A 27,976-nucleotide genomic window follows, 5' to 3' on the forward strand; every position below is an offset into this window, starting at 1 on the left:
TCCACTGTGAATGGAGCACCCAAAAAGGTGAACATTCTTCATGAATTTAAGGTCCAGTGTGAAGGATTCAGAGGCATTTGTTGGCAGAAACAGATTATGAAAATGATAAGTTTGTAACAGTAGTAGTAGTGCAGTAACTCAGAGGACACCTTATGACAATGGTTCCCAACTGGTGGGTCGCAGGTCCATTCTGAATGGACTGTGTCAAGTCTGTAAAAAAGATCACACTTTACTTTTTAAGTGCGTCCTTCTTCTGTAGAGTGAGTGACTTGAGCTACTTGACAAACACAATCATGTGTTGGAGCAGGTTTTCAGATGTATGCGGACGATACAGTCATACATGTATCTGCAAAACTGCTCTGGCAGCTTCCAAACAGCTGACATGTCACCTACAGTCCTTAGCAGCATGGTTTGAAAAGTCACATCTCTCACTTAATGTTATGAAAACGGTGTCAGTTTGCTTTTCTGCCAGGGCTCACTCATCAACAGAATGTGTTAAATCTAAATATGAGCGGACAACATATCGAACAGGTCTCAGAGGTGAAATACCTCGGTCTCATATTAGATTCACAGCAAAAATTCGAGAAGCATGTTAAGATGGTGAGCAAGGCTGCAAAAGCAAACTTATAAACATTTAGATTGATCAGAGACCGTCTCCCATTTCACGCTGCGAACAGTTTCATGCAACGTGTAACCTCTTGGTCACAAGCAGCATCTACAATAACTAAGCCTCTTATGGTGATATATAATCAAGCAATTAAAAGTTTGGACAGGAAACCAATAAGAGCACATCATCCATGTTCTTCAGAAACTAAATATACTAAGTTTTTATCATTTCAAACTGATCCATAAATGCCTTAATAATCAGGCTCCTCAGGTGCTCAGTGACCTTGTGGTTCCACTTAGAGCTTCTCAGTAACATGTGGAGCAGCCAGTGGGAGTTGGAAGGTTCTCCTGTGTAAATCCTCATTTGGACAAACAGCTTTTTCTGTCCGTGGAATTTTTTACCTACCGAACTTATTTCGATCACTTTAAACTCAAACTGAAACGGTTTTTGAAGAGGAATCAGTTACGCAGTCATGAATAACTTGGTGCTTCTTATTTTATGGTGATAATTATGTATTGCAGTTTGTGTCTCGTATTGTTCTGTCTGTATTTCTATTGTTGTTTGTACTTTGCACTGTTACCTGCATTCCTGTTGCTGAGTCTTTTGAATCTCAAGGCCCAGCTAGGGATGGGCATTGCACATTAGCTTAGGCTTTCAATGATGTAGTGTGTGGCAGTTGTGTATGCTACATACTTGTCCCAATACAAATAAACATTAAATACATGTATGAATGTCTTCTACAATCAGTTAATGACACAGACTCATTAAAACGCAGACATAATACCAGGTGTAGACAAAAAACACACGGTGCCTCAGATACCCTTTTTCCCCATATTTATTTGAAATTATTTCAAATGATAAAAACATGGTTGATTAACATGAAATGACCACAGGGTTTTTGCTCTTAGAGTGGACAAGGTGAGAACAGGAGGAGACACCAGCGTGTCGGGTCACCTGTGTGACAAGGTGAACATACATCCAGGACAGAGTGTAGTCGTTTTGTGTTGTCATCATCCGTCACCCACACCCACCTTCACTACAGTACCTGCCAAATGGATTCACAGAGACAGGATCCCCAAAATGTTGGCTCGTTGTTGGCAAAACCCTCACACACATCCATTCAGCTCATTCACCCTTATGGCCAAACATCCAGAGAAGTGCTACAGAGAGTCTATCAGACCAAAGCTCACCGACTGGAACGTTGTTATAATCATTTATCTTTCCTATATTACAAGCTTTTTACAACATAAAAATAGATCAATAACTATGATTACCATATTCCTTAATGTAAATATACAATATTTATTGCATTTTCAAATAAACTTGTTTCTTATTTACGTTATCGTCATCATCTTACCCCCTTTAAAGATCAAAACAAAAATAAAAAGCACTGGTACCGATGAGACAGATTTGTGTAAGGCAAAGACCAGCAGGGGGCGCTGCATCACTGAGAATCTCAGCATTTCTTTTTGTTCAGTTTGAATATGATGTCATTAGTGTTTTAAAGTCAAGAAAAGTAAAGAACCTCCATCTGCGTCAACATTTCTCTGGCACTTATGTGTTTCTTTTTTTTTTTTGGTTAGCTGCTACCAACTACAGTCTGTACAAACTGCTCCTTGCATAGCAATTAAACAACATGTCCTCCTTCTCTGGCCGTACGGCCCGCCTACAAAAAAGGGTCACCAGCAGCAAAAGTAAAATGATGGTGATGATTCAGAACAGAGCTGAGCTTTCAGACCGACTTCCCCTGGACAGAAAGTTGAAGAATGATCCCTTATAAACACCTCCAGAAACATGCAGCCGAATCATACGCACTTGGTCCAGTAAGGAAATAATAATTTAGTGTTGGTCTCTCACAGCGTGTTTGGAGATGGATGCTGACTATGTGAGCCACAGTTTGTCAGACACATCAGGGAAGAATTAGGAGTAAACCCTCTTTTTGATTTTTGTCACATCAACATGAATCCTGATCCCAGGGTCTTCTGTTGTCATACGTGCATATATAAGCATCATGCACAGTGTCTCGGTTTAGCAGTTACGCTGCTGTGCAACATCGCCTGAAGATGGAAATATTAACACCCCCCGAATAAAGGAAAGAAGGGGGCACAAAAAAAACAAAGCAAGAAAGAGTCCCTCTCCAAATGTAAAAATAAACAACCAGGCAAGGCTTCCGTCATGACTTGGCGATCTGTCCGGTAAATGTGTGACAATTTCAATCATATGTAAAACATGTATGGAAACTGTCCTGTGCAGTTTGTCTGACTCCACCCGCTTTTGGCACACTGACACAGAGAGCTGATTCAAACGCACCCTCACCTGGCACTGCTGGAATGGCTATTTAAGACAAAACATAACAACAATAACAACAATAATAACTGTCACTTAGCCCCCACATTCATGGCATTATCAGTATTGTGGGAATTCACCGGCTGAAAACATAAATTCAAAGACAGTTTCCATTCATAGTGATGAATTTTTTTCCCTCCCACAAATTAATGCTGACACCAAAATCATAAAATCAAACCAGAATTATGAAAATCACCATTATCATCATGATTATGCATTAAAAAACAATGGAATGCACAGATTTGGAAGTGTTCGGAGTTTGGTCCTGATATGTTTGTGTCGAACAGAAGCCTCTACGTCCAGTCAGCAGAGAAGTCGAGGTGGTCGTGGTCAGAAAGTCTGTCTCTGACCCCCGAGTGGTTTTTTGTTCTCTTGTGCAAAGACAGAAGGTGAGCGGCGAGTCGTGTCATACCTGCGTGGTGTCGTAGTGTTAACTTTGTGCTTCCAGCTGGTGGTTTTAGTGTTAGTGTGTGTTGTAGTGTGTCGTGTGATTTGAGTGCTTCTTCACCACTCTCTCTCGCTTTCTCTCCCCCCCGCCGACCGTCCATCGAGTCGGCTGACTGAGAGTTCATGTCCTGAGCTGAGGTCCGTTCACCTCCCCACCGGCGGCGCTGGAGGAGCTCCTCTCATCATGGCTGAGGGCAGAAGGAGAAACAGAGGAGGGGGTCACTACAGGTCAGTTATCTCACTTTAAAACACACTGCTGGAGATTATTAACTCTGAAAAATAAACTATAAACTCCACACGACCGACAAAAAGCTGGAAATACACACACCGGCCACTTTATTAGGTACACCTGTTAAACTGCTCATTAACACAAAAACCTAATCAGCCAATCAGGTGGCAGCAACTCAATGTATTTAGGCATGTAGACATGGTGAAGACGAGCTGCTGAAGTTCAAACGGAGCATCAGAATAATGAAGAAAGGTGATTTACGTGACTTTGAACGTGGCATGGTTGTTGGTGCCAGACGGGCTGGTCTGAGTATTTACTGGGATTTTCAGCACAACCATCTCTAGGGTTTACAGAGGATGGTCCCAAAAAGAGGAAATATCCAGTGAGCCAAAATGCCTTGTTGATGCCAGAGGTCAGAGGAGAATGGCCAGACTGGTTCAAGATGATAGAAAGGCAACAGGAAGTCAAATAAGCACTGGTTCCAACCAAGGTGTGCAGAAGAGCATCTCTGAAGCAACAACACCTTGTCCAACCTTGAAGCAGATGGGCTACAGCAGCAGAAGACCACACCAGGTGCCACTCCTGTCAGCTAACAACAGGAAACTGAGGCTACAATTCACACGGGTTTTCTCACCAAAACTGGACAATAGAAGATTGGAAAAACATTGCCTGGTCTGATGAGTCTGGATTTCTGCTGCCACATTCAGAATTTGGTGTAAAAAACATGAAAGCACAACTCAAAAAACATAGTTATTATATTATATTCCATTGCTGCCAATATATCCCCCTGAATCCCACACACTAGACCTTTAAATACTTCCCCCTCTTAATCTTCAGTTGTTCTGCTTCAGTTTTGTGTTTTCAGTACCTCATGTCTCTTTTTCTGACTTGGCAAATAACCCAAACTTGTCTGACAACAACACTGTCAGAGAGCAGTGCAGAAATGTATAAGTACACGTAAGCAGCCAAGACCAGGAAAAGGTGAATGTATTGAAAAGTGTCAACAGTCTGAGCATGTTCTCCTCCATCACGTCTACGCTGTCCTGTTGAACTAACACAACAGTACTGGACTCATACCCTTGTTGTTTTTGCTGGGGTAGACCTTGCTGAAATGCCTGTACTCCTCTGGAGGTGGAAGATCTTCAATGGGGTGGAAGTTGAACTTGGATTCAAAATCATCTGAAGGAAGCAGAAAAAACACAAAAGCAGATATTAAAAACGCGTGTTTACATCAAGTTACCACATTATTAGCCAGAGGGAACTCATTCAGCGGCTCCTCTGGCGGCAGCACAGCGTCTCTCCCTCTCCTCTCAGCTTCGTCAAGTGACTCTGTCATAAACCTTTGGTAATGTAAACCTACCTGACGCTAGCTGCTCGACAAAAAACTCCATATATGTGACAGTGTGATAGTAGTGGTATCATAACAGCCTGTCACAGGTTACAGCGTGATGATTAGAGGAGAAATGGCAGAGCATAAAGGTCCAGGTGGCGAAAACCCCAACTCAGTCATTTAGGATTTTACTAAAAGAAGGAAATCACCTGTTGATTTATATATATATAGATCCCAGGGGGCATTTTTTGTATTTGGGAGCTGTTAAAATGTGGAATTAGTAGGGGTGTAACGGTACACAAAAATCTCGGTTCAGTACGTACCTCGGTACACAAGTCACGGTTCGTTTTTTTTCGGTACAGTAATGAAAAAAATAGACAACTATTAAATATCTTTTACTTATTGGTAACCTTATTAAAACATACCACCACAACAGTTAACTCTTTTTACACATTTTTGAATGAAACAAATATATATAAAATCCTGCTTTTTCACATTGTTTGAATGAAAATATAAATATAAAAGTGAAAAATAAAATCCTGCTGTTTTTTTAACACATTTTTTGAATGAAAAATATAAATATACATTTCTGCTTAAACAGTTTTACTCAATTAAAAAAAAAGTATAGTGCAGCTGGTCAGCTTTAAAGCCTGCTCAGATTCAGTTTTACTAGGAACTTACCTAGCTTTCCCACTTTGTTAAAGTGCAGTAAGCAAAACATGCTTATATCTAAAGTGCAACTTAAACAATTTTACTCAACTCCAATGGCGTTGGTTATTTCTTTAGCGCGATGGTCAGGGAAACACTCTTTTTTAAACGACGACGATATCGTAGTTTGCACCAGATTGCTTTTTCTAGTCGTGCCGGTTAACGTTCAAACTCGGGTGGTGTCGCTTTAGATGCGTTAGCATGTTAGACATGTTTCCAAGTACATACCCGACCGCTGTTCTGCAGTGTCGGCACACTGCTTTTGTCTTGTCCACTTGTTTATTTCCATCTTCGTATTTTACCCTGAAATCAGAGTGTTCCCAAACGGAGGACTTAAGGTTTGCGGGTGTGTTTTCAGGTTCGTCAGGCTCACTTGCCATGTTGTCAAAATGTGAGAATGTGCTGCACAAAGTGAAGGCAGAGATTTACGGTCGGACTCGGTCCGTCACTCAATTATGTCCGTCAGGGAACTAGATATTTTAAATGGTTCGGCTTGCAAAAAACGGAATTAAAATAAGACAAAATAAAATAAAATAATATCCTGCGCCCAATAATTTGGTACAGGGTCGTGCCGAACCGAAAGTCGCGTACTGAACGGTTCGACACAAATACACGTACCGTTACGGCCCTAGTAATTAGTGGTAGATTTTTTTTAGTTGAACTATTAATAGTTAGTTGTTGTTCACAAATTAAGGAAAAGCGAGATCCTTTTAATTTTTACTGAATATTTGAATCAAACTGTAAAACTGTATCACTAATTTTGTTGCAATTCTAAGTTCCTAAAATACTGATTACTGTTATTTCACAGTAATCAGTGTGTAGTTGCTGCCATGTTGAGACAGAGGGTACTGTCTGTAGCTCTGGTTGAGAGAGAGGCTGTCAGCAGATAAACAGAGATCTGTGTGGGTACATGAGACCCTAAAAAAGAGGCTGGATCATGGGGAGTACCACCAGTTGGTCCAGGAGCTTCTCCTCCATGATGGACGTTTACAGGCATGTTTTAGGACGACTCAGGGGCACTTTGACAACCTGCTGTCTATCGTCGGGCCGTATAGCTCTGGGTATCCAGCAACTGCTACCACCAATTTCTCCTCCAAAGTTTTTCCCCTTTGAGTGGAAGTTTTCAAGTGTGAGCTCAGAGCGCTCCAGCAAAAAGGCCATGCGACTAAGAGCGCAGAAAGGCAAGGTGCATCGCAGTGTAAAAAACGTGAGCAAAAAGCTTCATTCTCATTAAAAACAATTACAAAAAGGCGCCTCCAGCTTCTAAAACACTTTCTGCAAGATCAGGGCCTTAGTCAGGCGATTGACTGTTCAGGGTTACCATGTCTGTCTATTTACATTATTATACGGCCATACTGTCCAAAATAGTTGGGGTACAAGCCCCACACTGGTCACTGTGTGAGGGTGAGCAACCTTAAACATATTTAAAGCTGAAAATTGGCAATTTAACATCACAAAAAGTTCCTTTCACTAACATTCAATGTGTTGAAATAAAAACAAACAACACATCACTATCTTAATATTGTGAAAGCCTTGTATAAGTGTGTTTTCTGTGTGTACATGAAGCTCAGACAGTAATCTAGGAACCATTCCCTTCCTGATTTGTTCAACAGGAAACAATGAAAAGGGCTCGTTTGCATGGCTGCAGTGGAATATTTGACTATCGATGCTCAGTCACCACCGTCACCTCCATTACATCCAGATCAGAAACACAACCCATGTTAACAGCCACTCTGACTGATGATGAAACACACAGCTGAAGGATATAAGAGAATAATACTACAAAGATAAGAGAGTAAGAGATACTAGTTAAGAATTACTGGTAGATTTAAAAAGACAACAGAGTGGTTTGTAGGAGTCGCAGCGTCTCACTTCATGCTGAAAACAGCAGCCGGTCCAAACCCTTAATTTAAAGAGGGTTGTTTTATTTTCCCTTCGTCTCTTCACATCTGAAATCTCGTTCTGCCAGATTTTTTAGTCGTGGCACGTGCAAAGTGCTCCAGGGTGGAAAAAAGTCTGGTTGTATGAAAGCATCACTACAATGATTTTACACTTAAAGTTCAGTTCAGGACTACGACACAGAGAGAAAACAGCTGTATAATGTCCTCTGAGGTTCAGGAGGAGCTTTCTAGAGTAAAAAATAAAATAAAATATAACCCCATGACCCCAGCCTGGGGTCCACAGGTCTAACACCATGTCCTAAAAGCAAGGGACTGCTGTCTGTCTGCGAGAAAGTAAACACACAGATCTTTCAGCAGCTGTCAATGGTGACATCATGAATAGGGAAGAGGAGCGTGATGGCACCTGACTCACCTATGATGGACTTGGAGGAGGAAATGGAGGAGTGGCCGTTCCGGATGGGCGGGGGCGGTGGAGGGGGTCCAGCCGGGGTTCGGGAGGAGGAGGATGAGACGGAGGAGGAAGAGGAGGGAGGTGGAGGTGGTTTACCCACTCGGCTGTGGGGCTCTGAGAGCGCAGAGCTGTGGACGCGGTATGGGGGCGGGGGAGGAGGGGCGTCCCGACCGCCGTTACGAGACCCGGATGGGGGCACCTGGGGAGCTGTGTGGACAACATACACACACAAATGGTCAGGATGACGTGTTAGAGGTCACTCTCTAGGTGAGAAGAGTAGTTGTTACCCTGTAACTGTAGCCATAAAGCATGATGTGCAAAATACAGTACGGTATCATGACATCTTGCCATGAATCTCATACTGAATATGATCTGACGTGACATCGTGTTCAAAAAGGGCTTCTGCACGATTGTAACTATTATTGTTACTATCAATTTATCTTTTACATGACCCTAATTCCCAATATAAACCAAAGTCACTCTGGGTATACATGCATATAAGGATTTGTATGTAAGTAAGTGTATATATCATTTCATTTTATCTTATTCTATTCTAGTCCACATATTTGTATATAATGTATGTTGAACATATGCAGCATGAAGGTGCTTCACAGTGCCTGTCATGGTTCAACTCTGTGCTGTAAAATAACAATGAACCGTGTAAAAATGTGTGATTTGTTGTTTTATATCATGACACAACAGATCTCAGTGACAAAGCGTCACATTGTGGCACTTCAAACAGCAATAGAGCAAAACACCAACAATGACCAGTTACATTTTATATGGACCAGTAACTGCTGACTGGAGGTTATAAATTGTGGCTTGAGACATTATTTCCAGTTGAGACCCTGCAGCCACTGTGCAACACCAGTAACGCATAATGTAGCTCTCTTATGTCCATTTTTATATGTTAGAAAATTCAAAAAAGAACAGCACAACGAGGAGCACATTAACAGGGACGATGACAGAAAACAGAAGGCGTGTTAATATTTAAGTCGGGGAAAAGCAGCAGAGAGAGTGAAAGTAAAGAGGAATGCTGGAATATTCCACAGGGCTTCAGGAATGCAGAGAAACCAGGAGGCCTCGTGGCGAATCGCTCTGCCGTCCAATCACAACACAGAGCTGCAGCTAACAAGTGCCTTCCTGTTTTGTGTGTTCACTCTGACATTAAATTATGAATATATGTTTTCCAGTGAGTTGTAAATCTGCCCAGAGGAGGATGCAAAATCATCACCTGAGAGTTTATCTGTTAAGTTCTGTAAGATATAAAAGGATTAATTCTATAAAACTAAGATGTTTTGTAGGTGACAATGTCTTAAATCCTTAAACATCACCTTATACATCAACACACACATATAGCTACCTCTGGGCTGACACACTTGAACAAAAAGGAGGCATCTAATATGTGTAAATATCCACATAACATCTACACAATTACGCCAAAACATATTCACTGAATTTCACTCCGGTCCATCCAATGTGGAAAAAAGTCCCCAAACACACAGGCAGCTGTGGATATAATAGGAAATATTAAACTACAGTACGCTGAGTATCTGTGCAGACACCTGGCTTCAGAAAAGGGGCGTTTATATGTTAAGCAGAGCCAAACACATCATGTCTCTGCCCTCTGCTCCACTTTCAGAACTGACCTATAGTAGGTGTGATCATGTGGAGGAAATGTTTTCTGCTTTAAGGCTGTGTTGCACAATAAAGGATCAGAGATAACGAGTCTAAACTTGCTTTGGCCTCTGGATGAACATTCCTCCAGCTGAGATGTTGGCTTCATCTGCGAGATGGTTCAAATTCTGAACACAGTGACATCCTTAACACGTATATATACATATACAGTGAAACACCGCCAGTGCCGAAATGATCGGTCAAATGACTGAGTAGTCAGTCAACATGAAATTACATTTTTAAATAATTTGTTGTGCCTTTTTATAAGAGCGTCATTGGAAGAGAGACAGCTGGAGATGAAAGGACAGAGACTAAAAAAATAACCGTCGGGGCGTCGGTAGTGTAGTGGATAGTGCCGGCGCCCCATGTACAGAGGCGATGCCTCGCTGCAGCGGTCGCAGGTTCGACTCTGGCATGCAACCATTTGCTGCATGTCACCCCCCCACTCTCTCTCTCTCACCCCATTTCACTCTGTCCTGTACATTAAAGGCAACCCCCCCCCAAAAATAAATAACCGTCCATCTTTGAGTTAAATTAATAATCAAAATAGGTGCAGCTCTAAGTCACTGAACTTTCTCTCAGAGATACAATTTTCTCCAGCCTGACCTTATTATTCTGGTGATAATTTGGACCTCATTTAGGTCTCAGTTTCTGCCAGGTTGACCTGGATATTGGAAATTAGGGATGTCCTGTCCAGATCTGAGTAATTTAATAGAGTATCTGCTGATACCGAGTCCTGATCTAATATTTCTATTTTCTTAGATAATACAGCTGCACAGTGCACACTTCAACTACATTTAAGTTATTAAAATAAATCAAATGTAAATGCTTGACAACTGAAAAGCTCTGCAAGGCATTAATAAAAAAACACCTGCATCCAAGCTGTTCCTTCATGTTAATTATTATTATTATTATTATCTTTTTATTAAAATAGGTCTGAAATAAAAAATTCTCCCTTTAATCTTTTTGGCCTTGTCGCTGTCTCGAGGGAATGCCTCTGTCCCTTTAAGAGACTATTCTCCAGTGTTTGTTGCTTCGGTGCAGCCTTTGCCCGAGTTACCTGAAATCAAAGCTGAAATCAATTTGTGCTCATAATTTTTGGTAAAAAACTTAAATAAACAGTCTCATACTGCATTTTTGCTGTCGGTGATGGCGTGTTGTGTTTTGCCGCGGGCAGGGCTCAGCCTCTGCTCTTAAACACACACAAGAGCTCAGTTGAATAGAAGAGAAAAGAAGAGCAGAGTTCAAGATGGCTGCACTCCGCGAGTCTCTGCATGAAAGCTTCATGAGTAAAAACAACTGTGACAGCTCATGTTTAAAAGGATCGATTCCTCTGTAGAGCTCAATAAACTTGTTTCAGATCAGTTAAAAAAATGCCTTGATAGACCCTGATCCCAATCTTTGAGATCAGATTGGGACATCCCTACTGGAAATAAATCAATATGTAGTCTAACAACAAAATACAAAAAATGGTCCCAGTAAAATGAGGTACATCATCTGATTTTGTGCAGCAGAATTGTGTTTGTAGACTGACTTTTCCTTTAAAACTGCCTTTTATAGTACATGAAAAATGTCACTTCATCACTTTATAATCTGCAGACAAACCGTCTAATGATCTCGAATGGTTTATGTTTTATTGGCATTGACGGACATAGGTCCAGCTGCAGTGCAAGTTGTGACCTCTGACCTGGAGAAGACGTGAATACTGACAGTTGAGTGTGATTTCAGTGCAGGTGGCTGTACCTGATCTGCGTCCAGGTGGCTCTCTGGCGGGTGGTGGTGGTCTGCTGCCCTGCTGGGAGGATGGAGACGATGAGGGAGGAGGTGGAGGAGCGTGGTTGCGTCCTTGGCTGCCGCCTCCTGATGTGTGTTTTTTGTGCAGGGAGTTGTGCCTCTGTGGCAGCTCCGGAGCTCCGCCGCCATCTACGTGGGACGGCCCATTGGAGATGCCGCCTGTGTGTGGTCTGTACGGTGGAGGAGGTGGAGGAGCTGAGGAGCCACCTGTTGGTGGCCTGCTGGAAGACGGAGGCTGCTTCACAGAGCTGGGAGGGGTGGGGCCTCTGTTAGGTGTCGGTGGCAGGGGCTTCTCTCTGCTGTGAGAGGAGGATGAGGAAGACGAAGTATTTGATTTCTGATTGGGGGTAGGCGGAGCATTGCCGCGGCCTCCTCTGTTGAAGGGTGGTGGAGGAGGCGGTGCAGACGTGCTGTGCTTCATCCCGCTTCCTGAGGAGGAGCTACTGCTGCCACTGGAGGGGCGGGAGATGTCTGGGAGCGAGGGGCGGTGGGCGCGCTGGTGCTCTGGTGGAGAGGGTTTGTTGGCTGGGGAGGGTGAGGAGGAGCGACCTGTGGGGGGGCGAGGGGCTGAAGGCCGGGCCCCTGGGGGCCGCAGGGCTGATCTCCCCACCGAACCGCCCGCTGAACCATCTAAGGACAGAGAGATGGTGTTTAGGGACTTCACCACAGGAACAGAAAACATGTCAGACACACTTACAGGTAAAAACAATGCTCATCAGGAGGAAGCAAAATGATTCATGGCTGCAATTTATCATTATTTTCATTATCGATTAATCTGCTGATTATTTTCTTGATTAATCAATTAATTGTTTGTTCTATAAAATGTTAGAGAAAGGTGAAAATGAACCAATCAAAATTTCCTTAAGATGAGGGTGACGTCTTTAACCAGCAGCCCAAACCCCAAAATATTCCCTTTAACCATCACATACGACAAAGGAAAAGTGCTCCCACATTTAACGGTGTGTTTAAACCGAACGGGAGACAAGAATTTTGCCCAGTGAGATTCTATGCAAAGTCAAAGCAACGATGCAAATAGACACAAATTTGCGGCGGGCGATGTGACACAAATTATGTGATGTAAATGACACGAAATATACACAATTCATGCTCTTCATATCATTGCGTGAGCTGAAAATTTTCAACTTGAGCGAGAAATTTGTGATGTTGTGTCGCCAAAGCCTACAGGGTTTCCTACACATTAATTTATTTGTGGTGGGCTGCCACAATTAAAACGTCTGCCGCCATGTTTTGATTGTCTATTTTTAGAGCCGGACCATTCATTAGGAGAGCTGTTATTATTTCTCCACAGATGTAGCTGCAGAACAGCAGGTGCAGTGACCGTGGACCTTAACCTTCAGTGCACTGGGTCTAAAAGTTTGCTTTCACTCAGAAACAGCAACTCATCTCATCCATCGATCTGATCAGCTTTGAACGGATCGACTGATGAATTCACAACTCAAAACTCCACAAACTGCTGCTGGAGGAAAAAAAGAAGAGTTCCACATTTGCTGCGTTCATGGACCTGCAAAACCTTTCAAATTTAGAAAGGGGCAAGCAAAAAAAATAAAAATAAAAATTATAATTCTATAGGAAACACTGGCTTATCAGCGTTAGAATCTAGTTAAGATTCTTCTGATATTACTGAGAATCAGAAATGGAAGACAAACACTGCATGTGTACATGGAGCTCTACCACTCGTCGTCAGTCCTGCACACAGACAGAACATACAAGGAGAGGGGTCAGAGAAGTGAAGGAAGCCTTAGGACTACACGGTAAGTATGTATTTGTGACTTGTGTAAGCAGTTTTGTTGATTTTTCTTCTTAGCAAAATGCTCTGGGTAATTTTAGATGGTCTTTAACTGTGGAAAGTAAACAACAGAAACAGTGAAGCAGTGATGTCTTGCAGTGACAATATGTAAAATAATATCAAGTGTTGCTGATTCACACTGAGCCTCTGTGTTCACGTAACTTGATTCCAGCTATCGATTAAACTTTACTGCAAATTGAGTTAGCTACCTTCCTAATCTAATTAGCACGACCATTAGCACAGCTGTTAATAGAGATTATTTATCAATTGCAAAAAACACCAACAGCCGTATACGCATGACAAACACAACACAAAAATTTGCTTCGCGTTCAGTGTGAACACACCATAACAAGCTGGAGCATGAGAACATGGGGCATTTTTATTTTCGGTAAATGACTTAAATGATTAATCAATTATCAAAAAAGACTGTTATTCATTTTCTGTCAGTTGACTATTTGATTAATTGACTGATGTTGGGCTTGTAAGAGCTAAAACAATTAATTATCTTGCAGTTATCAATAAATGTTGTGATATACTACTTTTAAAAAATCAAATAAATGCAAAAATAAATTCATAACCAGACAAGAATGTGTTTGTTCTTGTATAATGTAACAAATTAAATGCCTGACAAATCAATATACTTCTGCATATTACTGCAAAAATCATATAAAAACTCTACATTTCCATAAAACTGATTGACTATCAGTAATAAACTCATAATGGTCTAAATATACTGTTATAATTAAAGTTATTAAAGTGGTCTTCATAGAGACAGCATGGCAAAACTTCTGATTTCTGAATTCTACACCCACAATAACTGACTCATAAAAGTATTTTTAAAATCACAGAATCAATATTCTATGTATTACTTCATCATCAATTCCTTCTTTCCGCTGTAGTAAGGAGGTCATAGGTCACAGCGGCTCTGTCTAACTAAATATTTGATATCTCTAAAATAAGCATCCGTTCATTCATAATTCATATCCCTTGCTCCTCACTGGTTCAGCTCCGACCACAAATACGTCTGCTCCATCAGAGATAAGTGGGAGAAAGGTCCATTAAGCCTAAAATAACCATGTTCACGTCCAGATATTCTCTGCTGATTCATACATTGTGGACTTCCATGGCTTGTGGTCTTTAAAACATTCTGTGTGAATTGTTTATTTCTGTAACCACAAAATGATCGTGGAGGAGCAGACTGCTGGGAAATGCAGAAAGAGTTTTCTTCTCCTTTATCAGTTTATCTGGTGTTTGTGCAGGCAGACTGTTGTCTCTGATTAAACTACTGACGAGCGGATATGTTAGCCCACTCCCTTCAGAGGTGGACGTTGATTTATTTATTTACACAAATGATAAGAGCACTGTGACCAAGATGGTGAAGGCTTTACAGAAAACATCAGAAAACACTTTCAAATAGAAATAATCTCATCAGAAATAATGTTGTTGGTTTTTTTTTTACCTCCAACTGGGCGTAATTTTGGCACACCTCCTTGGAAAAGGCCTCCCATTCCCATTGGCCCTCCGCCTCCAAAACCTCCACCACCTCCACCACCTCCTCCACCTCCTCCACCTCCGCCACCTCCGCCACCACCTCCTGATTCTGGTGAATAGATGAAAGCCACGTCAATATAAACAAATTTGAAAGCAGAAATAGAAATACATTTTAATATTCAAATATTTAAAGATAGTCAGTTATTTAACATCAGTAACAAGTGTGCAGAGAGGAGCTACAACATTTTTTTTTAATCAGCTCCTTTTATCAGCTACAATTTGAGTTAAAAACTTTATCAAGTCAGAAACGTGTCGACACATAGCTTGAAAAGTAGTGTGTCCAATTAGTTAATTACACAAACACACAAAGACTTCAGCTCCATTTTCATACACGACATGCAAATTTAATTTGTGTCCCATTGTATCAGTCATTATCTTGTCTGTCAGAACCAAAGTGCAGCCAAATGAAAACAGAATCTGAAATCACTTTTGATCCTCAAATATCCCAATTTTACCAAAACATTTCAGCTCCCTGTTCTCACGTGGGTGTAATATCTGACAGTGATAAATCAGTCATTCAGTAAGGTTTTATCAGCTGAGAAGATTCTCAAAAACTCAGGTCTATTCTCTGTCGACTCGATGTCAAAGAGATCCATTCACGCTTTATTCTCATCCCGGTTGGATTATTGTATTTTATTGTATTCAAGGTTTAAAATCCAAAATATTCACGCATTCAAAGCGCATCATTGCAGGCCTGAAATATTTGAAACCTGGCTCAATCATGTAAAGCGCTTTGTAGCTTTGTTTTGAAAAGTTCAGTATAAATAAAAGTTACTACTTATATCGTTATGATAGCTCCTCCTTTCCATGCAAATAGTCAAACAGTCTGTCGTCACATTTCTGTTACACACACATCAGCTTGTGTTTGTGCATGTGTGTGTGAAATGAACTTGCAGTGACTCACTTTCTATGATCGGGCCACTCCGGTCATTGATTGCAGTGACTTTCTTTAGTCTGGTGCCTTTGCAGATGTCCGACAGCAGCGCTCCTCTGCCTTTAGCCTCGGATGAGCTCAGTTTAGGAGGAGTCGTGTTCGCCTGTGGAGGAAGTTCACAAGTGCAATCACACCCCCAGTTCCTCTGGTCTGAACCGTTTGTTTGGGTTCACACGGCACATTTTAAAACGGAGCCACAGCTCGTAAACAAACGTCACATGACTCAGGAGCTGGTTTACTGGACAGTTTGGTTATTTGACATCCTGCTTGCTTGGAGATTTTGACTCAAGTCCCAGAAACTGTTTATTTGGTATAATTAACCTTTATTTGATGTTCATGCCAGGTAAGAACACAAACTGGGGAAGATAATCATCAGCCTAGATTGTAGGTTTCTTATTTTTATCCTTCAAGTAACTTTACTACAGATCTCTTTGAGGAAATATTAAACTTCTCCTACTGGCTAAACAAATCAAACTACTGTCCCCTATAGTCCTGTTGAAGTGCTTCTACAGTGTGTTAATACTCCTTAGACCAAGCTAGCCAAAACTAATTTACTATCATTATTATAATCAAGTCTTCTTCTTCAAGACTGAGTCAAAGAGGAGGAACCTGCTCACCTGTAATATTCTACAGATGCTGAAGAAGTATGACGGGATAAAAGGAAACACAAAGAACTGGCTAAACTACCATTATGACTTTAAAGTTTGAAGTAGCATGAGTGCAGGTCAGGATTAAGTTTAAGTCCTTTATGTTCTTTATTTGTCACATGCAAAACAGAGGTCTATGTACCAACTAGGGATGCAGGAGAATTTATGTGTCAATGCAGAAGAGTCATTCATCAGAAATCTAAAACTTTATTCCCGATATTATGATCACCTGCAACAATTTTGTAAGGGTGCTCTCAGACCTAGAGTTGTCTTGCTGTGGGCCGAATCAGGGACTCATTTTGTTTCAAATTTGTATAACTGCCTAGAGCTGGTTCGTGTTCTCACAGCAGCATTTACAAGTGGACCAGATAAAATGCCTTGCACGAGAAAGCTGCTCTTGATTGTCAGAATTTCCAGGAAGTAAACAAAACATTTAAGTAGAGTACACTTCCAAGATAAATGCGACAGAGTTCATTTGTAACTAGACCAAGAGGGTCTCTGTCTGGTTGTTTTGGTGCACACCTGAGTGCGATTGCTGTGTTCACACCTGCCCAAACGAACCACACTGAGGGGGCAAATGAACTTGGGTTTGATTGAACCTAACCAAACAGGGCAGGTGTGAAAGCATCCTAACACTGGTACGTTCCTTACAGCTGAATCAACTGGACGGTGAAACGTACCAGACTTAAATATAGGCGTCATGTTTACATTCTAAGCTCGGCTATTTCTTGAGTATTGGTGAAGTTGGCTGAGCGTGAGTAACCGTAGATGGATACATTACGACCTGGCCTAATCTTTTAATAATTGCATCATAGCTCTCTGAATCAAATCATGAGGTGCCTAAAGATTCTCACCTCTAGTACAGAAACGGTGCATATTACAGGCTTCCCACGCATTTTTTAAAATTTTATTTTCAAAACCTTTTCATAATATTTTACCTCATTTCCATGACTTTATTTAAGCAGTAGAAGAAGCTGTAAAATTATCTGGCCAGACTGCAACAGACGTGAAACATCCCTAAACACTGGCAGTCTGTTGAGCGGCCATTTGGTTGTCTTGATGCTTTTTCCTTTTAGCATGGCTGACCAGAACTGCTTCCCCTGTGTTGCCATGTCAAACGTTTTGGTGCAGAGCCTACATGCAGCGCAGCTCGGGTCTGCCTCTCGAGTCATGTATTTGTCTTTCAAAATCCATACATTACTAAACATACACTTTCCAGTAATTTGCAGATAAGCAAACTGCTAGCATTTGCTAACTTCACTCGCTAACTAGACATTCCCAACACCAACTAGCTGCATACGTCCATGTGTATCATGTAATACAAGTGACACAGCGCAGCACTAGATTTGAAATTAGTAATCCAAGAAACATATTTTGCATAACGTTAGAAATGTTTTGGGATTTTCATAAATATTTTAAATAACATTCAAAACAATGTTTATTCAAAACTTTTCCAAAACATTCTGTTAATAATAGTTTTTCTAATTTCATATTTTTTCCAGTAATTTCATGACTGTGGGAGCCTTGATGTTATGCAGGTGTTAGCAGTAAATTTACAGTAAACTGTTCTAGATAAATTGTCTTGTGGATTAATTCTGCTGCACTGAACTGTGTAATCTCAGTTTCTGTGGCTGACCGATGTTGAATCTTTGTAGTGTGACGTGCTGTGTGCGTTCAGTCCAGTCACTGACCTGATTGAAAGTGGGGGGAGGCGGGGGTCCTGGGGGAGGAGGGGGAGGGGGAGGAATCGGCATCCTGTCCCTCTGTTGGCACCTCTCTGTGTGGCGGGGGTAAGAACCGGTGACTTCACCGTCTCAGCTGGCACGACGACACGCGCTGACTCCTGAAAAACAACAGACGTGTTTCATGTGAAAAATGGCTGTTCAAATGATCATTCAAATACTGCAACACTGATAACTGGATGGCTGCTCTGCTTTGGAAGTCAGGTGGAAAAAGTTTGTCACTAGTGAAGAAGTTGGAGATGAATTATGACATGCATGTTGCAGTGTCAGGCAATAGTTTTTTTCCAGGATACAATGAAAACTGCAAACTTAAAATATTTCATGTAGAGTTGTTCCAATAATAAAACAACTGCTTGGAAAAATGCCCACAGTGTGAAATGTCGTCCCCACAGGGAACATCTTTGGTTTTGGGAAAATACTTCTAAAGTGGTTCTCCACAGCTGCAGCTTGGTGACACTGGCATGGGTAGCCTAAAAGCAAAATGTGAGAAGTGCAATGAAAACCGACTTTAAGAATTTACTGTGACATACACGAACACCTTTTGTTTAGCTCAATGAATCAACTCCCAATATCTGCACAACAGTAGAGGATGGAGACACACATAATTTTGCATTTTCTTCTGACGATTTTTCTAAGGATTTGGTTCAAATTTGCTCTGCATTTGGATGGAAACCTGACGAATGACAACTGTCTGACTAAGCTGTGCTGAGATGTAAGCAGAGACACAAAAAAGCAGGAAAGGGACACAAATCTTTTAATGTCAAAAACAGCACATTGCCAGGAAAAATAAGTACAAAATTGTACTTAATCAAACAATAAGCTTTGCAAAATTTAAGTCAGCAATTTACCTTGCTGTTGAGCGGTGCCTCTATTCACTACCTTTGAATTTAACCAGCCAAACCTTGTTTGGGTTGTTTTTTTAGCCAGAGGAGGGCTCAGTCTGCTGTAGTGAACGACTTCATTAATGTCTCCAGTAACAAGGACTAAAGGACACAAGCCACTGTATTACAGAGGCAGAGTGAAAGTGCTTTATTGTGTAGAGCATAATATTAAAGTGCTTTCTGTGGCAAGACACACACAATACAAGTCCATCCCTCTGTCTGTTAGACTGGCTGTCACGGTGCCCAGGGTGATTCACATGATTTGTGGCAGGAATATATGAAACATGACTCAGAGGAGAGAAAAAGATCTGACAGACAACTGTAGGAGATGTCAGAATAGTTCATTAAGTGTGACACAAAAAAGATCACCCTACAGTTACCACCACGAATAACACAATCCTCTGTCTTGATGTTAGACGTTCTTAAATAAATCTTATATGTAGTGTCATATTCATTTTCACAAAGTCATCATGAGGCTTACAGTGAATAAACTCACTCCACCTATCTGTAGGGCAAGCCCTGAACAGGTAAAAAGAACATGAGGTCACCGGGATTAGCTGCAGTTGCATCTGTTCACATGAACACTACGTTAAAGAGAAAACAAGATGACGAGGACGGATGCCAACACGTTTCATTCTGCTGCTTCACAGTGGAAACAAATGTTTGTGCTCTCAAGAAAGGAAATTCTTGGGAGAAGGAAGCAGTTGCTGAAGCAGCTCCTGGGAACATGGCAAGTGTGGAGAGAAGATGAGCATTTCGACAGCGAGCGTTGAGAGAAAGTAAAGGTGCTTTAAACCCGTTTGTAGCCACACTGGCAGCGAGACTTCTGGATGGCAACTTTCTTAACAACTACTGGATGTATTGCTGTGAAATTTGGTGCAGAAATTCATGAACCCCAAAAGATGACCTACTGACTTTGGTGTGATAGCTGCCTGGATGGAGTGTGTGTAGGTGGGGTTTGTGCTTTGCATTGGCAGAGCTTTTCAGAAAGGCTTTCCTGAGTGGATGAATCTGACAATGCAGGTCTCGCATACTGAACTTCGATCCTGTTTGTACTGTAATTTTACCATGTCTGTGTTTTCAGTACACACAACATCTATTTCCTGTCTGTCCATCCTGGAAGAGGGATCCCTCCTCTGTCACTCTTTCTGAGGTTTCTCGCATTTTTTCCCTTAAAAAGGTTTTTAAAGGGGAGTTTCTCCTGATCTGAATTAAGAGTCGAAGGACAGAGGGTGTCGTATGCTGTACAGATTGTAAAGCCCCTTGAGGCAAATTAGTGATTTGTGATATTAGGCTGTAAAAAAACTGACTTGACTGTAAGCAGAGGAAACTGCTTACAATTGACTGTTACTATTACTATTGACTGTCAATAGAGATAATAAAACACAATAAAAGTGTGCTGTCAGATCAGCCAAAGGAAACTGGTATATTACAAATCTACGAGCTTGAAAAATCACCCTAAAAACTGTCTTGCAAGGCATCTTTTTCTAGCTTTTATTTATGGCTAATGTTACTACGACCTGCATGCCAACAGGCAGGTACATCAACTGAAAACTGATTCGAAGCTCTGATTAATCACGAAAATTCTCAGTGAAGCTTCGAAGCCCAAAAACTGATATTTGGGACAGCCCTGCAAAATTTACAGTATTTTTAGTGTGAAATTCCACCTTTATGCTACCATGGACAGTGTTAACTTCCCAATAACAAAAAGAGGGAGTTTGGTACAAATAAAAAGTCTAATTTTGAAAGAAACCCAGCCTGATTTGTCGTTTAACCTGATTGGCCTGGGCAACAGACACTGTAATATGAGAATAAATATCTTCTAAGATTTTGGATATTGTTATATCATAAGTGTCGCCTTTTTCTGGTTTTAAAGGCTGCATTTCAGTAAAGTGATGTCATTTTCTGAATTTGCAAGATGGCTCTATTACTTGCCTTTGCCCACTAAGTCATGATACCAAAATTACTGATGACAATTTTTCAAAAATCTCATTATGTAAATATTTTACAAAAGCACAGATAGTCAGTCCTACAATACTGTCACATTATCAATAGAGGTTTTGGGGCAAAAATATTTATATTTCTTTTTTTTCTTCATCTTGCCAAGCCCTAAAACTGATATCAGAGAGGTACTTTCTCAAATTTGCTGTTTCAGAGATTTATAAGTCCTAATACAAAAAACAAATGCTACGTTTTTTGTACCTTTCAGAGAACAATGATCTAGGGATGCACTGATTCATTGGATGCACATCGGTATGGGCCAATATTCACCTTACGGCCAATCTGTGAATAAGATGACCTTCATTGATGGCAGTAACCAATGTTTTTCTGTTGTTTTACATCAATTTTGCACAGGCTAAAAAGCAAGACTCAAAACTAATGGTGTCCCAGGAACAACAGAAAATATGTTTGGGATGAACAGAGATCTTTCCTGGGACCCTGACAAGGATGAAAGGACACAGTAAACTCACTATTAATGTGTCTGGGGACACACCCTGTTGTTTCCTTGATAATACTACATCGTGAATAACAAATCTGTGTTGACATCAGCAAGAGGAGAGCTAGTTAACATTAGCTGTTAGCAGCTAGCGTCTGGAAATAACTGCTGATGTAGGTTGCATTGAGTAACATTATGATGCCTTGAAGCTCCATTCGATAGAAATGATTATTGGGCAGAAGTAAATGAACTTTACGTGCACAAATGTAATTTTGTAAAATGTAGTTTTGGGGGGAAACTTGAATAAATGCAGCCGTTTGACGGAGAAATGTGTTGATATATTTTTTCTAAATGTTTGCATGTGAAAGGTTATTTTAAAGGTCGTTTCATAAATTTGTATGATTGAATTTGTGCTCATTCAAAGGTAGTGTAATGAAGGACTGAATAACTAATAAAGAATAAAGATTTCTTTGTTTCCCTGGCATAAAAGGGGGTATAAATAACAACAACAACAACAACATCAGTATCAGCTATGAGCTATTTCACTATTGGTGCATCCCTACATTGATCGTAACTATTTCCACAATTAATAACCGAACCAAAAACAAACAGTTACACCCAGAGTGCTACTTTATGACGAAGCTGTTTTTCTCATTTTCATTTCTGTAAAAAGTTGTTTCTTATATGACTCCAATAGACAACATGTTGCTGAGTTACTCAAAAACAACAACAAAAAAAGCTACTTAAACATAAGCTTGTCCGTGTTACACGTACCTATAATATACCCACACCTGAGGCTGCCTTACATGTGTCAACACAGTGACTGAGGTCACTGGATCTCCCCAAACCAGTTAGCTGTCTGGGCCCATTGTTGGCTTACGCAGGCAGCGCTGGCTCCTCACCCCACCCTCACCCTCACCCTCCACTGCTGCTGCTGCTCCACTCCTCAGGCAGCCTGGTTGAGTGTTGGGGCAGGTTTTCACCGAGGGAAACCAAAGGAATCTCACCAAGCAAGCTCGCCAGTCAGTCAGTGACGTGGTTTAAACAGAGAGGCACAGAAACTGAGAGTGGGGGGTTACCTCTCCTCTGGGAGGAAAAATGAACGTTTCGAGAACTGCTGAGTGTTCAAGGACTGAAGCCACGAGGAAACTAGTTTCAGTGCATGAAACCTGTTATTAATCCACTAATAATCACAATAATTTTCCATCTACTACAAACACACTTAACACAACAAATCCATTCTGTTTTAAATTGAGATGCATAAACATATGACTAATTTGACAGATACAACCATGTATTACTTTTAGAGCAAAAACAGTAAAAACAAAAAACAAACTTATGGTATCTATTCTGGTTTTTAATCACTCTGCTTCTGCAGCAATTAGATGATTAATTGCCTAATCCATCAGCAGAAATGTAATCAAAGACAATCCTGCTAATCTATTTATCTTCTCAGTCATTTATTAGGTAAAAATACCAAAAACTTGCTTAAGTAGTGCAGAGACTATTAAAGGTTTATCTCTGTTTGATATTAATATATATTAAACACAGTTTGATTTACAACATAAACAACTATAAAGACATCAGTTTGGATTCTGGTAACATCTGATGGGAATTTTCCATCACAGCGTCATCTTACAGACTAGATAGATTAATGGATACTAAAAATAATGGCTTCTTGCAGAGACATTACTTTCTATTTTTGGAATATCTTCATTGAATTACAGCTGATGCCAAACATGAAACAGGCCTGCTGACACAAGTATTTAACAAAAACGTTAACAGATGTAAGAATTATTGCTTAGAGGGATGAAAAGGAACAAAATGAAAGTCTCTAGATACAGGACACTTTGAGTTGAGTTTGTTTTAGGCTCGTCTTCTCTCCTTTAGTAACTTTGAAGAGTAAAATCTTTAGATGAAGCTGATACTTCTGTGAGCCAATCATGGTGTCAAAGAGAGCTTGATGGAGGCCAATGTTCTCAAAAGTTTACATGTGGTGGAGAGCTGCTGTATCCAGACAGCATGTCAAGAGGACTTCTTTGAAATGACTTTGAGGGGCTGTCCACACCAACGCGGGTATTTATAAAACCGTGACTCTTTGCTCACGGTTTGGCCTTTCATCCACACGTAACCGCAGTTTTGGGCCCCTGTAACTGGAGTTATTTGTAACCGGAGTCCAGGGTGAACTTTTTGGAAAAGTCCGGTGTCAGCAGTCATGTGTGGACAGGATAACCGCAGTTATTTTGTCTTGTCTCCATTGTATGATGTCACAGTGTGCGACGAAAACAGAAAACAGCTGTGTTATTACCCAATCCAGTGTGTGCGAGAGATGATTTGAGGATGGACCTAAACAAAATACTGCTGCTATTTAGCAGCATATCAGCACTTTGTGGCTGTATCATACAACTAACGCGACTCAACCACATCCAGCAACGGAGGCGCAAGAGTGTGCTATTACGGAGACTGCTCCTGCTGCATAATAGTACGCTTGTTGTTGTTTTTCCAGTAATGACGTTTTACTGCCTTCTGATTGGCTACAATGGCCTTACAGTTAGGAGTTATATCGCCACCTACTGCTTTGGCATGTGCATTACATTGCTTGATAGTGGAATTTGCGGTGTCGTGTGGACGGAGGTATTTTTATTACACTGCTCGTATGGACGCAGATTTTTTAAAAACTGGAGGCCAAAAAAGTTTGGTTTTAAAAATACCCGTGCTCGTGTGGACTAGGCCATAGTGAGGCATGTTAACACCTTCATTTATCAGTCAGGTAAAGTTTTCTGGGAATTGATTGATCTAAAAAGTGGTAAAAATGCCCGCCTAAAGTCCCCAGTGTTTGATGTGTTTGACCAACTTTATCTTAGAGAAGTTGCAACATGTGAATTGTTAATATTTTTGCTTAAAAACAACCCAAAATGATTAACTGATTGATCATAATCGACATTAATTTTCTGCTAAACTTATTGATTAATTGGCTTCATCTTAAGTTCAAACTTTTGAAAAACAGCGAGTTAGCGACTTGCACAAGGTAAAATAAAATGGAAATGTTAGGCCTGAGATTAAAGGTCCTCAAATATTCAGAGTCCCTACACATTTTCATGGACAAAATTTCAATTTTTTTCCATAACTCCTCAAGGACCTATAATAAAGTTTTTCTTCTTGCCCAGCGTAACATATCAGATTTAAACTCTTTTCAAGCATAATTTCAGCTACCTAGCGTACAGGAGAGGAGAGACGGGCAAAAATAGAAAAACTTTGTCACACATTGATGCATATTAGAGCAACTTCACATCGACAGCTACAGAAAATTAATTTGCCGTTACATTACATGGAAGATTATTGTAACAATTTCACTACACACATCAAAATCCTATGCCTTTTCTGTTCAATGACTGACTAATTCCATGACATTTCCATGACAGTGGGTATGTTGCACAACAAATAGATAGAAACAAATCTATCCTGAATCTCACTTGTGCTTTGGACTAGACTTGAGTTTGGAACAAGATAATGGAGCATGCACAATCGTGTACAGTCTGCGCAGTCACATAAAATGTGCAATCACGTGTGGTGATTGACTGGGTCAGGTTGTGTCTTTTTAAAATATATATATATATATACACACACATTTAAAATATAAAAAATTGAGCACTCTTCCAGCAGCTCCCTCTCCTTCCTGCAGACAGAAGGAGATGGAGCATCCAGGCTTCGTGCTGGGCTCTCTGTTCTTCCTCCCGGCCGGAGCAAAGAGCTTCTGAGCTTCTCGTGGGGGAATACAATGTGGAGATGGTGATCCACCAAGCTGGTCCATTTTCAGCTGGAGACACACGTGGCTTGCGCTGCAACACAGCCAGTGTGTCTAGGGTATTAGAAGCTGACTAGTGCTTTTTGGGTGTCTCAGGCTTGGCTGGGCTCAGGCTCAGTATTTTATGTAATAATTTCGGACAGGCTGAGTTCGGGCTTCAACTTGCGTGGGTCGGTCCCATTCGGGTCGTAATGTTTTTGGCCCATTGAGGACTCTAGGCCACATAAGGGTCCCTATGGATCCCCGTAGACATGGGTGAATTATGACATTTACGTCATGCAGGCCAAAGTGGAACACTGCAGAAATGCGGATGTGTTAACTATAAATTAGCCCTTACTGCCCAAAATGTGTCTGTGACTACAAGAATCAGAAATGGTTGAGAACTGAAAGCTGTATATTTTTTGGGGCAAATTTATGGCTTTAAGTTTCAGGACAACATTGCCAGACTAGAAAGTTTGGATGTTTTTAAGTTAAACAAAAACAGGTTGTTTTTTTTTTATAAAGTGCACTAAATACTCCAAAAAGTAAGGTAGTGAGGTTTATCATTGTTCTAATGATACCAAAATGAAAGCGCAGTATTGCCACAGGAAATGGAAAGATTTAAATGATACCCACCACTGTTCAGCATTTGTATACGTGAAGTTTGACATGATTTGGAAATTTTTAAGAAAACACTACATAAAATGTCAAACTAAAAGGGGGACATGTAAGATACTGAACGTTAAACTCTGAATATTTTTTTTGCATGTATCCATATACAAATGCATGCAAACCTGACAGCTATACACTGATAAAACAAACAAGTCCTGACCTTTGACCCCTATAATCTGACTAATCCTTTCCATTCAAGATCAAAGTAAAGTGAGGTCCTTAAAGTAGGTCAAGAGTGCTGATGTTTGGTCTCCATTAAGCTGTTCATCCAAACAGTCAGTTGATGCAAAGAAGTTTCCCCACATCAACATTATGAAGCTGCACAGGGAAATACAACCAGGGAGGAGGGGGGGCTGTATGAGGAAGTTAGATGCTTTTGTGGTAAAGGAAATACACTGAGTTAAAGGCTTGTGGCTCTCTGTGTGTGTTTCTAGGCTTTTTTTCATGGCAGTGACAGCTTCAAATTACCATTACACAGCCTGCCTTGTGTGCTTATCCACTTCCTGGACAGGTTTTGCTATAAAAATATCCTCTTGTAGCAAAGCAAGCATTCATTTATTCAATAACTAAAGCATAAATCATGCATGTTGTTGGACAAATTCAGGAGTGTCCTGCAAGAAATAACTTGCAAACTGTGCAACAAAGGCAGTGGTGGAATGTAACCATGTACATTTACATTTAGATTTGAGGAACTTGTTACTCCACTACCTATTTAATATTGTTCTTTTTACTGCACTACATTTGTCTGACAAATGCTTTCGTTCACCATGCATTTCCAGATGTGTTGAATGTTCGATACACTAAAGGACTATGTGCTGGAAAAAATTGTTCCTGCTTCTTAACCCAAATAAACTCAGCTGGAAAATGCATCGTCACAAAACTGAAAACAGGGCTGTCTCCAGACACCATGACAAGTTGACTTTCTAGAGATTTGTGGATCTCACAGGACAGTCACGCTACAAACATATGATGATCTTACACAATATGATACATCGATGTAAAGTAAACTACCCAACAGTATATTGGACTTTTTTTTTTTTTTTTTTTTTTTTTTAAAGCACGTCCTCAAATATGTAAAGCAGCTAAATGCAACAAACACATGGATGCAGCAGTAATATTAATCCATAAGCATTAGATACACTGACAGGCAGCGTGTTACTGCACAGCGAGTACTTTAACTTTTCAAACTTTGACTACATTTGCTGATACTTTGACTTAATTAAGGATTTAAATGCAGGACTTTTGCACAAAGTGGAGTATTATCAGTGTGTTTTTAGTACTTTTACAATAGTAAATGACCTGAGTACTTCTTCCACCACTGAAAAACAGGATTTATAGGCCTGTGCAGGTTGTTTGGCCGCTCCCAGGTAAAGGAACAAACATACCTGGCGCTGTCTTAAACTTAGGTGGAGTATAAAGTTAGCTTCCAATAAATGCACTTACCCTGGCTCGAAGAAGAGGTTTGATAAACTCGTCCTCCAAAACAACATGAATAGAAAGTGCCGTCGTGTTTGACCCCAAAAGTTAGGATGGGAGGGTGCTGGTGTAACTTAACGCCACCGAAAAACACTCACAGGTTAGCCGGCTAACGTTAGCTCGCTCTGGGCTAGTGGCGGTTACACAGCGGAGCTAGCCGCAGTTAGCTGGTTAGCATGGAGCTGTCAGTGTCAGCGCAGTCCGGCTGAGTTCTGTCAACAACACTTGTTTGAGGAAACGAAGCGGTTAAGAGTCACTTTGAAAAGTTTTCAGGTAGCTACGGAAAACTTTAGCCGCCGCACTCCTGACCTACGAGCAGAGCCATACTCCCTGTTGACACAGTTTTATCGGTCCCTTCACGGGAAAACACGGAAACGGGCCGACCGATACAAAATGGAGGCAGATCGGCGCTGCGTTAAAGTGCTGTTGTAAATTACAGTTTCCAGACTCCAGGGTTGTTAAGCAAACACGAAACGTAGGTATTTTAATGTGCTGGAGAGTAACCAAGTACATTAAGTCATGTGTTGCATCTAAGTACAGTTTTGAGGGATTTCT

The 27,976-nt window shown here is 40.8% G+C and overlaps 1 protein-coding gene across 1 annotated transcript; it reads right to left on the reverse strand.

Annotated features, from left to right (window-relative positions):
* Positions 1 to 1,426: 1,426 nt before the first annotated feature.
* wipf2a (WAS/WASL interacting protein family, member 2a) lies at positions 1,427 to 27,836 on the reverse strand. The gene is made up of 8 exons (XM_050044345.1): positions 27,389 to 27,836; positions 18,121 to 18,272; positions 15,753 to 15,885; positions 14,757 to 14,897; positions 11,440 to 12,120; positions 7,981 to 8,226; positions 4,707 to 4,808; positions 1,427 to 3,588 (listed from the first exon to the last, which is right to left on the reverse strand). The coding sequence occupies exons 2-8, from the start codon at positions 18,181 to 18,183 to the stop codon at positions 3,545 to 3,547; spliced, it is 1,410 nt and encodes a 469-aa protein (XP_049900302.1). The 5' UTR covers positions 18,184 to 18,272; positions 27,389 to 27,836; the 3' UTR covers positions 1,427 to 3,544.
* Positions 27,837 to 27,976: the final 140 nt, after the last annotated feature.

The sequence above is a fragment of the Epinephelus moara genome, chromosome 5 (genome assembly GCF_006386435.1).
Source record: "Epinephelus moara isolate mb chromosome 5, YSFRI_EMoa_1.0, whole genome shotgun sequence".
NCBI classification, from domain to species: Eukaryota; Metazoa; Chordata; class Actinopteri; order Perciformes; family Serranidae; genus Epinephelus; species Epinephelus moara.

Excerpts from the sequence above, each read along its gene's own strand:
- wipf2a (XM_050044345.1), bottom strand. The coding sequence starts at position 18,183 with ATGCCGATTCCTCCCCCTCCCCCTCCTCCCCCAGGACCCCCGCCTCCC. Across the intron at positions 8,227-11,439 it reads GCCACCTGGACGCAGATCAG|CTCCCCAGGTGCCCCCATCC; the intron begins GTACAGCCACCT and ends TTGTCCACACAG. Across the intron at positions 3,589-4,706 it reads CCCCAGCAAAAACAACAAGG|CCATGATGAGAGGAGCTCCT; the intron begins GTATGAGTCCAG and ends TTCTGCCCTCAG.